We start from the raw sequence: 13,064 nt of genomic DNA, 5'->3' as shown, positions 1-13,064 counted from the left end.
ACATAACCTACTGTATGTGGTCAAGTGAGAACAATGGCACGGAGGCCTCCAAAATGGCAACCTAAGACAAAGTGTCAGCAACACTACGAAAAAGCGACTCAATGCAACTAAAAGTCCTTTTATATTTAGTGTAAAATGGAGGCAAAAGAGAAACGTGTCTGTGTGGCTGATGACTCGACCAAGCTGCGTGTTTTTCAAAGCAGATTAAAGAGCAGGACAGGAAGGGCCAGGTTTAAGGAAACAGGAAAACTGATGCAAGGAAATGAACGACGTCACCAGACAGCCCACTGCAGTCTACGATCAAGTAAAATCCAGACACAGCGCAAGTATGGATTCTTTGCTCAAGTCACCAATGAAACTTGTACTTTTGGCAGGTACGTGAGCTAATTTATACTCAACGGGTACCAGATGTCTTACTGGGAGACTGTTTTAAATGTATGTCCCTCAGAGGGGTCCGCATTATCAAGTATTATTAGTTTGGAAAGGTGGTTTTGTTTAACATAAAATTTCTGTTGAACTCTATTTCTTTTGGGGGGGTTTAACCGGTTTTCGACAGGTACGTGTTGCTTTTCTGTATAAGTTGAAGTTTGATGGATTACATGACTGACTCTGCAACTTTTAGGGATTTGGAGGTTAACATGTTTTGTTTTGTTTTGTTGTTTATGTAATCACACGTCTTCAGAAAGGAGCAGCGGTTTGGAATAATAATGTTGTGGTGTAATTAAAACATACACAGTGTGTCTCTTGTGTCTACGCAGCGTGGCTCTCGAGTCTGATGGGCCCATGCATCCCCTCTGACATTTGTGTTTCTTGTCACACACTTGCAACATGTAAGACCTTGAATGGATCAAACAAGGCCTGCTACTGTAATCACGGATACACCGGAGACGGAACGACATTTTGCAATGGTGACTACACACACGCATACACAAATCAACCTTTATATTAAAGAGCACACGCAGCGAGACTTGTGCGTAGCTGCTGTGGAAGCCTCGACTATTTTAGGAAGCCTTTGTTGCTGTGACTGCGCGTCGTAAACGAAAGTATTAGGCCTACGTTTCGAAACAAGCGGGCTAATTGAACATTTTAGAGCATTACACTTGACGGAGCAGAGCATAGATGTGAGGCGTTAAAAATATAACTCTGGGTGGGTTAAAGCTTCTTATGATGGCTCTCGATGGCAAAAACGTTTTTGTCAAAACTTAATGAGGAACAAGGCACTGCTATGGTCATATTATCAGTATAAATCACTGTGATTTGTGCAGCTTTTCTCTTCTGGAACCATTTATCTCTGATTATCTCAAAATAGTCCACAGACATGAAGCAAATTAGCAACCTAAGGATGCTCGTGTGCAAGCAAACAAGATTTATTATTGTAATTCAGCTTAACTCTGGCCAGTTTAAAAACGCAGGCAAAAGGACTGGCTGAAAAAAACTTAAGGTCTGTGTAAGTCATTTGAAGTTAAAGTTTTCTCGTGTTTCCTGTTTGTGTATGATGGACTTGCTGTGCTGGCTTAAAACAGCTAAAGTTAGGGGTTTTTAGAGTTTGCTTGCCTAAAAAGTTGCCACAGAGTTATTCACAAAGGGAACAGTGTGAAGTGGAACATATGTCCAGATACAGCTTTATTAGAAGATTTTTAATGGCCTGCATCGCCTACAGTCGGCATTGTTAGTCCTGTTATGTTTCTGGGCTGTTTAGAATTCCTGGAACCCCTTTGGTTTCCTGGCCAAATCTGATCACAATCACAGCTTACATAGTCCAAGGGCCAAAAGTAAATGAAAATGTAAGTAGCACCAACTTTTTTTTTGTTAAGGTTACACTGGCAGAGACGTAAAATGAGGACGATATTAACTAGCAAGAGCATTTCAGACCGTGTCAGCTCATGCTTTATTAAATCTGCATTTTTACCAGAACTGTTTGGAAAATTCACATGAAAAAAACAACAACTGTAGATTTCACACAAACAGGAAGAAAAAGGTCATCTTTAATTTTTAAGCAAGTAAGTGATGATAGGAGGGTTAAATGGATCCTTAAAAACAGGACATTAAAGTGAATCATGAAGTATGTGGGTGAAAAGTCCCTGTGAGGATGACAGATAAAGGATCACATGTGCTATGGGAGTATTTCCTCTCTGACTATGGTCACCTTTCTCGCTGAAGCAGAGGATTTCCCTTACCGGACAGATTGTGTGCCAAAGGTACAGAGGAGAGGAAGAGCAGAGTGTCCGTCAAACCTCGACAAGTGAAAACAACAGTGGAAAGTCTTAGCAGGTCCTTGTCAACAAGGGGCGGAAAGTGTGTTTGGAAACCAAAAAAAAGCTGGAACAGCATTTTCTATAATGAAGCAGCATCTTCAGCAAGCTAATCTAGTGCTCGGTTAGCCTGGAAAGCAAAATATTTTAGGTAATTTGACTTCCATGAAATCAAACACAGGCAAACAACTGCAAATCAATCACAAATGTAAACAATTTAAACTGCATGCAAGTTACACCAAGCCAAGGCTTTAATCAAAAGAAGACTAACATCTCAGCTGAGCTTCATCAGCTTCACACCACAGCCTTCAGGATCAAATTTGGGCATTCCTAAAACAGCAATCATGGATCAAACTTCAGAGTGTACTTGTGTTAACATGCGCTCAAAGTAACACAACAACATATGATACAAAAAAGGATCTGGGAAGATGCTGATTATATGAGTTTGATGGTTTAATATATAAATTGATATGAAAAAATAGGTTGCTCTTTTTCCCTCCAGTACAATTTCACCAAATTTAGGGGCAAATACACAAGTTCAAGTTGGTTCTTGAAATTTCCAAAAATGCTGTCTTTGTAGTAATTTTTGTATTATTTTTGTGACATCTTGAGTCAAAAACTGAGAGAAAATATTGCATAGCGTATGGCTAATCATGGAGGATTAAACTGAGATTTCATTTTCAAAAAGTAACTGAGTCTGAATATTTCAGATATTTTTAAATTAATGCTGCACATTCAAAGAAGAACTGATTTATTGTTGAAGAGACGGCGCTGGGATTTTAATTTCTCATTAGAGTAAAATGCATTTCAGCACAAACCTGGACTTATGGGAAATGGAGGAAATAAAACTGCTGAGACAAGATGGAAATATGATATTGTAACAGTTTAAGAATAAAAAGTAGCCTTTTCCAAAATGCTGTAACTTTTATTTTGTAAAAAAAAAAAAACATGAATTTTAATGCAAAGCAAAAATGCAGACTACATCAAACTCCTTTCATCTTTGTTGTGGGTCATCTGTTAACCAACTGGTTTACCCACTTCGTGAGCAAATCAGTAACAGAGTAACAAGCTGAATCTATTTTGCTTATTCAGAAAGGATGAAAGATTTTGAGCTCATTTTAGCTTTTGTATTTCCATTTCCTCACCACAGATGATGACGAGTGCCAGAACGTGACTAATATCTGTGGGGACAGGGGCCAGTGTACCAACACAGTGGGCAGCTACTACTGTAAATGTGTCTCTGGATACAATTCGACAGGACGGGATGAGTTCCTGCCCAACGATGGCACTGACTGCATCGGTAATGTCTGGTTGACCTGTTCAGGATTTAAACCAAACTTTGTTTTGATCAGTAACATAATGAGTTATAAAGTTTAATGAGGTCGTGAGAATGAATTATCAATGTGTAACATGTGTGCAAGAACTGCAGGTCACATATTTGTATTTAAAAAAATCAACCTATTCTTATTTTGAGGTAGGAATGCTGCCTAGACAAACATCTGTAAGTGCATTAACTTTGTCAGCGAGCATCTAAGTTAAGGGAACATCAAACTGCTTTGCTTTAAATGAAGCTGAACTCTTCATTTGCATCTTTCAGATATTGATGAGTGCGAGTCAGAACAGGTCTGTGGACCAAACTCAGACTGCCATAATACAAATGGATCTTTCTATTGCACCTGTCAGCGTGATTACATCCCGACTTCAGGCCCTAAGCACTTTCATCCAGTGAGCAAAGTTAGATGTAAAGGTCGGTATGAGGATGGTAGAGCACACACACATACAGACTGATCCTTACATTCAAGGACATACATCTTTTTTCATCTTTCTTTTTTTTAAACTTTCTCTCTCACACACACACGCACAACCCAGACACAGCCATTATTGTGTGTGTGTGTGTGTGTGCACTGTTCACTCGATGCAATACATCGAGTGAACAGTGCAATCCTGAATTGTTTGATGTTTTAAGTAAAGTTGATGATAAAGAGAGCTGTGTGATGCTGTGCTGTTTCTTTCTAAATGAAAGGCAGACTGGCGAAGTCATGGTAGTGAATTAAAGATGCACTTTTGTAAACTGTTTGTTTTCCAGAGCATCCCCAGAAATACTGCCACGACAACACTGGCTGCATGACGCAGGTTGTCAACAGAACATTGGAATCTGTGAGTACGCCTTTCTCACAATTTTAACCAAACAGGGTAAAAAAGAAAGGATAAGATGATGCTGCCCTCTGTTGGCGAGAAGGAAGACAAACAGAGGGTGGAATAGGAAAACGGCTGAAAGGACTCGAGATTGTATGATAACAAGGATATGCAACACCAGCCGCTATGATCCAAACGCAACCTGCAGTTTCAATCAGCAGTTGCGGTTTGGACCTGCAGTCCTGCCACCTACAGGAGAGTAAAGTTATAGCAGGACCAGTTAATGCATGTCATGTAGCACATTTTGTGTTCCTTGTTACAGGAGAATGGGAGAGATTCAATTAGTGTGTGGTTAGGTGATGATTTATGTAAAACTGGCTCACTAGTGTGATAATTAAGCTGAGTGTAATCCGTCGTTCATGAACTGATGTTTATAAAGACGAGCAAAAAAAAAGAAAAATTCTGAAGGTCATATTTGGGGATTTACTGCATGCAGCTGTGATTAGTTTGAAGTTAAGAGGAGGACGTGAAAAAAACGCTTGACACAATTGCCCCCTTTTGTAGAGAGTCTTCACATAGTGACGTGATTATATATGTGCACACGTGTGAATAGGATGAATAGGATACGTCACGTTTTCATGTAAATTTTGGTTGTTTCACAGCTGCGATCCAAAAAAACATAACAAGGACATCTATCAATCTAAACATTTCTCCGCCACCAGATGAGCAACCTCACGGAGCCCCAAAGTCTACTGAAAGAAATTGCCAAGAAGACGTCTGGTGAACTTACTTCAGTGGAAGTGATTGCATATGTTGAGGCCTTGAGTAGATCCGCATCAACACTGGGTGCCGCGGAGAAGGATTACGCTGTCAAACCATCTGCCATCAACTCAACTCTTTCAGTAATCTTTGTTTACCATTCTTGTTTCTCAGTCAACAGTTGGAAGTCTGCCTGAAGTGCAGCTATGCTTTGAACTGGTTTAAGAAAAAGTGGCACTGGTTGCAGCCCATTGCCTTCTTAACAGTTACGCCTTGAAGATGCTATTATTTTCTGCTAATGTGTCATTTTTATTATTAGCACTTATTATTTTCTTGTTGTCCCAAAGCTGACAGCAAAATTACCCATTAACCAATCATTTTTTTTAACACAGTGTAGCTGCTGCTTGTATTTAATGAAAGGCCAAAAACAGCCAAACTGATGTAAACACCCCATTCTAATCATACATAATTGGAAGCATATTGCAGTGCAGACATAACATACATTACATGCTATATTATTGTGCACATGTTATACTCGAAGCAAATCTTTTCAAACAGAAATTAGTAAATGCAGTAAACAACCTGGTGGAGAAGGATGAACTGGTGGCTTGGACCAGAATGAAAGAAGAACGTCGTGAGCATACCATCACCAAGCTGCTGCATGTTGTTGAAGAAAGCGCTCTGTCTTTGGCCAGCAATTACAAAACTCCAACAGAGCTTGAAATCAAAGCTACAGAAATGGGTGAGGCTTTCAGTTAATTGTCACTGTGATGCACTTAATTCCTTTATTTGCTTTGAAACCAGACAGCGCGCCTTACGTTTGCTTAGAAGTTTCACTGTTTAAAAAAATCATCTGTAAACATAAATAAATGCCATGAATTAATTTACCTTGAAATGAGCTGTTCAAAAATACAGAAAAGAATACTAAAGGTATCAAAATACACAAAAGGCAATTATGAAAAAGAGAGTATGAATTTTAATACAGCATATATATTAATTAGATATGGTAGTATAATAGTAGGTGTTACCCGTTATTATTATTTGAATTTTCAGAGGTCATTCAATTATTTTAATACTATTTATTTATAATGTTTAACCTCATGGCTTCATTTCAGTGTTTTATTTCAGAGAAAGTGAAACAACACTTTACCCTCATGCAGTGTTGAATATTTTTTGAGGGGCTCTTTTTTATTTATTTATTTAATATCTGTCCTCCTTTTGTGTGCTCGTTGTTGCTTTGGATCTGTCTCCTTTTTTCTGTTTCAGCAGAGAGATATTCTTCCAAGTCATAACCTCTTTTTAGAGCCAAATAACATTTTAATCCACTTTAGCTTTTAGTTTCTTCTTTTCTGTGTCCCAAATAGCTTTCCTTACAGTGTGTTATGATTTGGTTTATTTTGATTGGTGTTTGAACAGCAGTGATAGTTACAGTGTGCCTGAGTCTTATCACTAACGGGGACCGTTTTCTGGGCTCAGCTCTTGAGTTTGGCGAGGCTTTGAAATGGAGAGGGTTATCCCTGACCTCTTTTTTTTATCCTCAACCACAGAAGTGAAACTCTTCACCTTCGAGGCTCATCACACAAAAGCCAAACTGTCTGCTTCCATGGGAGGAGATCATATAAATCTAACAGCAAAAGTGAGACCAGAAGAAGACCGAAATGGTAAAGTAGCTTAAAGCCTAACAGGAAAATCAGATGCAATCTGTGCCAAAAAGAAAAGTTTGTATTAATATATTTTTTTTCTTCAGGAAGCGTGTCAGTGGTGTTTGTGCGATATGACAGCATCAGTGACATCCTGAAGCCGAGCAGCGACCCAGGTGTCACTGACTACTCGCGGTATGCAGGGACGGGGGAAATCACTGTCAACTCCCAAGTCATTGCAGCAGCCGTCAAACCTGCTGACGTTTACCAACTTGACCATGTCACCTTCACTCTGAGACACAGTGAGGTACAGACTGCACAGAGTGCTGAGGCAGGCGACATTGTTTGTTTTTTCACTTCTGCATTTGTAGAATGTAATGTCAAAACATATACCGTTTCAGAAAGTCGCTGCTAGTGTACACAAGACTGCAGCTTTTCTTAAGGGTTGCGATTTCTAGAGATTTTCATTCATTTTTATTCTCTATATGAATTCAGTCTAATCCTTTTGCTCAATTTGATCAGGGTAAATTAAGAGCAGCGATTCAAAATAGTTTATATTACTCAAGGTTTTTCATTTAGAAGTGTTGTGTGATAAGCAAGCTAAATACGGCGTTAAAAACAAACATTGCTGCTCACTTTTGTGCCACTTAAAACTTACAGCTAAACTTTCTATTCTGCAAACGAGTCATTTATCAACATTAGCTAATAGGATCTTGTTCAGTTCTCTCGTCAGTATCTCATCATATATATCCTTGTCAGACTGAGGCGTTGTGCTTTTGTTGTGAGAAATAGCTTCCTCAGTCCCAGATTGGGTCTGGCAGTAACCTGATAACTGCCAGAGTTTCCATTAAAGTCAAATTTGAACAAACTCACATGGGAGGAACAGTTAGCGCTTTGTGTAAAGTTTTTATGAAATTTTAAGATTTCGCTCCGTGTATTTCGGCAATGACCTTTCATTTAAAGGGAATAGCTGAAGAAACGTGACGAGATTATGGAAAAATGTGGGTAATGAGATAAACAGCCCTAAAAATTAATGTACTGGTGTTTTCTTTTAGGATAATTAAAATGTATGAAAAAGTAAAATCATTATTTTTGTTGGTCCCTTGAGTATTAAGGCTAACAAAGGATGAGTTGATTTATTTTTGAGCCGTGAAAATTCTCTGTGAACTGCCTTCTTTGAAGAGCAACAATCAATAATTTGGGCCCCTTTTTTGTGCAGGCACTTTTTACTACTGAAGCAGATTTTTTTCCTGTGATGCACGGGGTGCTTTTTTCTTGCCTGCACCTTTTAAGTTTTTAAGCAAGGACTCTGAGAGTATAAAATACAAAATTTAAAACATTGATATACAAACATATTGTGCTGGTATTTTCTTTTAGGATCATTAAAACATATAAAAAAGTAAAGTCATTATATCATTATATCAATATATTATATCATTATAAAATATATATATTTGATACATAATCACTTAGAATAGTCCCAGTGAGCCCAGCAAAAAAGCTCATGTGCCAGTGATTAATGATCTTCCCATTCCATTTATTTTATGTGCACTTGCATGTCAATGGCAATATTAACGTGAAAACTTGGGAAAAGCAAAGCTCATAAATAGTATTAGAATCAATAATAGAACAATAGACTTTCGATGGGCTGTGATGATTTCTCATAGCTGTTTTGATGAGACCAGTTCTGGGATCAGTTTAAGCCCCTATTGATTTGTTATCCCAAAGCAGCGAGCTGCAAAAACTAATAATAACTCCACAGTTAACAGTCTTTGTTCCTCTCCATCCCCTGAAGCCCATAGACACTAAAGCTGATGTGACGAAGTGCGCCTTCTGGGAGTACGAGGCGGATAGCCTGCAGGGCCGGTGGGCCACTCACGGCTGCAAGACAGTCCACGTCAACAGCAATGCGACCACTTGCTCCTGCAATCACCTCACACACTTTGCTATCCTCATGTCCTCTGGGCGAGCCAACGTGAGTGAGCACACACTAAATTACAACAGTGAAATATGGAGCAAGATCAAGGAGTTTTTTAACTGCTTTTTATCACCAGTGTTTCCACGGTTACTGAGGGGGAAATTTCTGTTCATGCAAAATAAACACCACGTTGTCTTGTTTTTAAGTCATATATTATTTTCTTGGTGCACAATTAGTCTCCTGTTAACTTATGGTCTTTCTGAAAAATTACAAATATGTGGATTTATCTGTGAAGATGATGGATGTTCCTACTGAATATATTGAAAGTGCTGCTTTTTTGACAGTAGAAAGAGAAAAAATCAACTAAAGCCAAATGCAGAGGAAGTCTGTACAAAGTCCTAGAGGCAAGGTGACTCCGTGCACATGTTTGGCATCTCCAGCAGATATCCACCCACTACTTTAAAGAAACCTTCTCTCACTTTATTGTTGGTTTTAATTCCAATTTAAATTGTTTGGTGAATTTCACAGCAACAAAGAGGAAATTATTATTATTAACTTTTTTTTAAACTGACAACAAACCACTTGCCTGTTATATTTGGACCAGTATCGCCCCAGAACGTCTCCAAGCACAACATGCTGCTGTAACCCCAGCCTGTGCCTATGTTATGCCAAATGATTCCAAGCAGAAAAGACAACAACTCCAGCGCACCATGAAACTGTGAATGAAACGCCTCCCTTTCCATTCGCTTCTCAGCTGGTGGCCCACTATACCATCCTGACCCGGATCACCCAGCTGGGAATGATCATCTCGCTCATCTGTTTGTTCATGTGCATCTTCACCTTCTGGTTCTTCAGTGAAATTCAGAGCACCAGAACCACCATCCACAAGAACCTGTGCTGTAGCCTCTTCATGGCCGAATTCATCTTCCTGGTGGGAATCAACATGTACACGCATAAGGTGAGGATGCGCTTGACTTAGTCAAACGCGAAATATCGTCCGTTTGCCTAACCTGTGACATTCACCTTTAAATCTGGTGTAAATCTGTTCTCATTTGACTTGCAGATAATTTACTATAAGGCAAATAGAAAATAACAGTACATCTCAACATACACACTGAATAAAGATCACAAAATACACTTAGATTATATGAATACTGAAACACTTTTATTTAAAATAAAATTTTAAATCTCTCTCTGTCTTTTTTCCTCTCGTCTGTTTCTTGGCAGCTTTTCTGCTCTGTGATTGCAGGGCTGCTGCACTACTTCTTCCTTGCGGCCTTTGCCTGGATGTGCATCGAGGGCATCCATCTGTACTTAATAGTGGTTGGCGTCATCTACAACAAAGGCTTTCTGCACCGTAACTTTTATATTTTCGGCTATGGAAGCCCAGCGGTAGTGGTGGCCATTTCTGCAACACTAGGCTCCAAGTATTATGGCACAGATAAAGTGTAAGCTGACAATATTTGCAGCTTTTTTATATATATGTATGTGCGGCTAGACAAAGGGTCGTAAAATGACTTCTTCATTTTTCAAACTCATTCAGGAAGCAAGATAAACAAGTTACATTAATTATAAGTACAAGGGGACATAGATTAAATTTGGCCTGGAGGGACATGAAGGAAGTTGAAGATGGTTGTGCCGTGGGGCAGAAAATAAATTCTGAAATGTTTTGGTACCACAGAGAGCTTGATAAAAATCCCTTAAAATAGTAGTCCTGTTGTTTATTAGTGTAAAATGCTATTACAAAAGACAAGAGATAAGTTATGCAAAAGAAGTGTTGATAGATTTTTTTGTAGGGGGAGGGTGTTATCCTAAGATAAGAAAGCTTATGTACAGTATTATTATAATTAACATAAGGCAATGTCAGACTAAGGTGGAAATCATAATTTGCTAAAATATGAATCAAAAGTATTAAAATGTTTAATAAATATTATTCCATCATAGGTGTTGGCTCAGCACAGAAAACCACTTCATATGGAGCTTCATTGGACCTGCATGCTTGATCATCCTGGTAAAATCAGACATCATGACTCATGAATGTGTTCAAATAAGCAAGTAAAGTAATTTTTTTAATAATAGATATTAATTTGATTGTTGTTTTTCCACTAAAGGTTAATCTCTTGGCTTTTGGAGTAATCATCTACAAGGTATACCGGCATACTGCTGTGAAAAAGCCTGAAATCAGCCACTATGAAAACATCAGGTAGGATTATCTTTACTCCCGTTGAGTAAGTTGGGAAAAAAAAAAAAAAAGAAAGTCAAGTTGTAGGTTCCTTATCTGGTGGATTATTAGGGTATCATGTGGTGCCTTTGCAGAATTAAATTACAGCTGAGTTCTTTGTTGATTGAGAAAGGAGCTTAGCCATGTGCCGGGTGTTTAAATCGGTGCTATCTCCCTCTCAGGTCCTGTGCCCGTGGTGCCTTGGCTCTGCTGTTTGTGCTCGGTGCCACCTGGACGTTTGGAGTCTTGCACATTCTCAATGAGACAACCCTCACTGCCTATTTGTTCACCATCACCAACGCCTTCCAAGGGATGTTCATTTTCATCTTCCTCTGTGTGCTGTCCAGAAAGGTAACATCAGCTTTTTGGGGGTTTTTTGTTGCTTTTTCCTTTTCTGAAGCAAATAGAATGAATAGACCCCAACAGAATACCTTTAATATAGTCAACTGAGAATATTAAGGTTAAGATATTAAGGCTATATGTAAAGAGAAACCCATGTGTGAGCAAATGTGCATTTTGGGTTAGGATTTAAGCATCCAAACATGATTAGTTTGTTTGGGTTTGCCATGTTTTCTCTCTCCCTAGGTGGTCAAATTGAGGCATAAATCTTTCCCTATCAAATATTTAATGAACTGACTGAAACTTTTTCTGTTACTGTTTTGACTGGTCACAAACTAGTATACTTGTGAAATATATAAATTAGAGTTAAAAGTACAAAATATCCAAGTGAAGGTTTAGAAATGTAGGAAAACCCTGTAAATATGTGCACAACACTGGCACAGCTCACCACTGTATGGATTAAACATACATTGTATTATATCTAAAGCATATTTCTCTGTGTGTGTCTTTTCAGATTCAAGACGAATACTACAGGCTTTTCAAAAATGTCCCCTGTTGTTTTGAATGCCTAAGATGAATTAATGCAGCCAAAGCCAGACCATCTGCACTTGTATAATAATAGTCTATAGTACAGCTTTTTAATATCCTGTGACTCATGCTTTCACTTTTGGGAAAAATGGTGTGGGAGGATTTTAGTACAGATGTCTAATAAATTAGAACATGTAGCAGTGGTAGTTTCAAAATGTCTTGTTTGCTTTTTAACAGACTGGAATCATAATTATGCATCACACTTTTTGTCTGATTGTTTGTTTTGTTCCATAAAGTACATAAAAAGCCAAACAATTGCATTGCCTTTTACACAAATGCAATTCTTCTGAGAGTAACAATAGAATAAAAATAGTTTGCATATGTTCAGTTTAATTGAGTACCTTTACCTTTAGTGCCTTTATAAGCATTACACTCCAAATAATCAATGCCGTGTCGGTCTTTGTTCTCGTCTTTTGTTTGAAATTGATTGTAAATTATTAAAATAAATGTGTCAAAGCAAAACTTTTCTGTTACCCATTTCTTTTAAACCAAAATGCAAAATAATCATTGGGCTTGGTTATTACATTCATCAGCCTCCGTTTCTAAATAAACACAGTGGTAAGTGGACAGGAAGTCCAACATGAATGGCTGTGTGTCCTTTGCATGCGCCACAGTAACATTTGGATAAGCCAATAGCCCCATCTGGTGGAGATTATCAGGCACACTCGTTCTTCCATGAACTCAAAGTATTTTTGCATTATTTATCTGCATGTTAAGAAAAAAAAAGGTTGTAATAAATTAATATGTGTTATCTCCTCAGCACACAGCATTCCTTAACTATCTGTCTCCTAGGCTGTGGGATCTTTTAATGAGGTTAAGAAACGTCAGCCTGGGGTCTAGCAATTAAACACATTTACCAAAAATTTCATTATTGTCTTCATGCTAGTACATTTGCATATATCATGACTCAACTAATAAACTGAACCTCAAACTTTTGAGTGAAGATACGAAAGCCTCTATTTTATAGAGCCAGGGAACGCTCTCATGCTGCTCGTTCATTTCAGAAGTGGGGAAGGAACACTGTATATTGCGTTAATTATTAATGTATAGGACGCATTTATTGATTGGAGGGCGCTAGCAAGCTATATCCTAAAATACCTATATTACTGAACTAACAAGAAAGCAGTGTGTATCTACTACAGCCACCCAACAGTCCTCAGACTATCCTAGAAACTGTATGTCATTATTAAAAAGAGCATGTGGTAATCTCT

At 38.3% G+C, this 13,064-nt stretch overlaps 1 protein-coding gene across 1 annotated transcript; it reads left to right on the top strand.

Moving 5' to 3' along the window:
• Window positions 1-228: 228 nt before the first annotated feature.
• adgrl4 (adhesion G protein-coupled receptor L4) lies at window positions 229-12,315 on the top strand. The gene is made up of 16 exons (XM_031756230.2): window positions 229-374; window positions 759-908; window positions 3,403-3,552; window positions 3,850-3,999; window positions 4,339-4,409; window positions 5,111-5,290; window positions 5,706-5,889; window positions 6,695-6,808; window positions 6,895-7,094; window positions 8,583-8,762; window positions 9,460-9,663; window positions 9,933-10,153; window positions 10,650-10,716; window positions 10,817-10,908; window positions 11,109-11,277; window positions 11,780-12,315. The coding sequence occupies exons 1-16, from the start codon at window positions 263-265 to the stop codon at window positions 11,840-11,842; spliced, it is 2,307 nt and encodes a 768-aa protein (XP_031612090.2). The 5' UTR covers window positions 229-262; the 3' UTR covers window positions 11,843-12,315.
• The last annotated feature ends 749 nt before the right edge of the window (window positions 12,316-13,064 follow it).

Source organism: Oreochromis aureus, linkage group 15, assembly GCF_013358895.1.
Source record: "Oreochromis aureus strain Israel breed Guangdong linkage group 15, ZZ_aureus, whole genome shotgun sequence".
In the NCBI taxonomy this organism is placed as follows: domain Eukaryota; kingdom Metazoa; phylum Chordata; class Actinopteri; order Cichliformes; family Cichlidae; genus Oreochromis; species Oreochromis aureus.
Note: the sequence above shows the minus strand (reverse complement) of the source record. Positions and strands in the feature narration are given on the sequence as shown.

Coding starts and splice junctions, on each gene's coding strand:
- adgrl4 (XM_031756230.2), top strand. CDS start 263: ATGAACGACGTCACCAGACAGCCCACTGCAGTCTACGATCAAGTAAAA. Junction 375..758: donor GAAACTTGTACTTTTGGCAG/GTACGTGAGCTA, acceptor GTGTCTACGCAG/CGTGGCTCTCGAGTCTGATG. Junction 5,890..6,694: donor AATCAAAGCTACAGAAATGG/GTGAGGCTTTCA, acceptor CCTCAACCACAG/AAGTGAAACTCTTCACCTTC.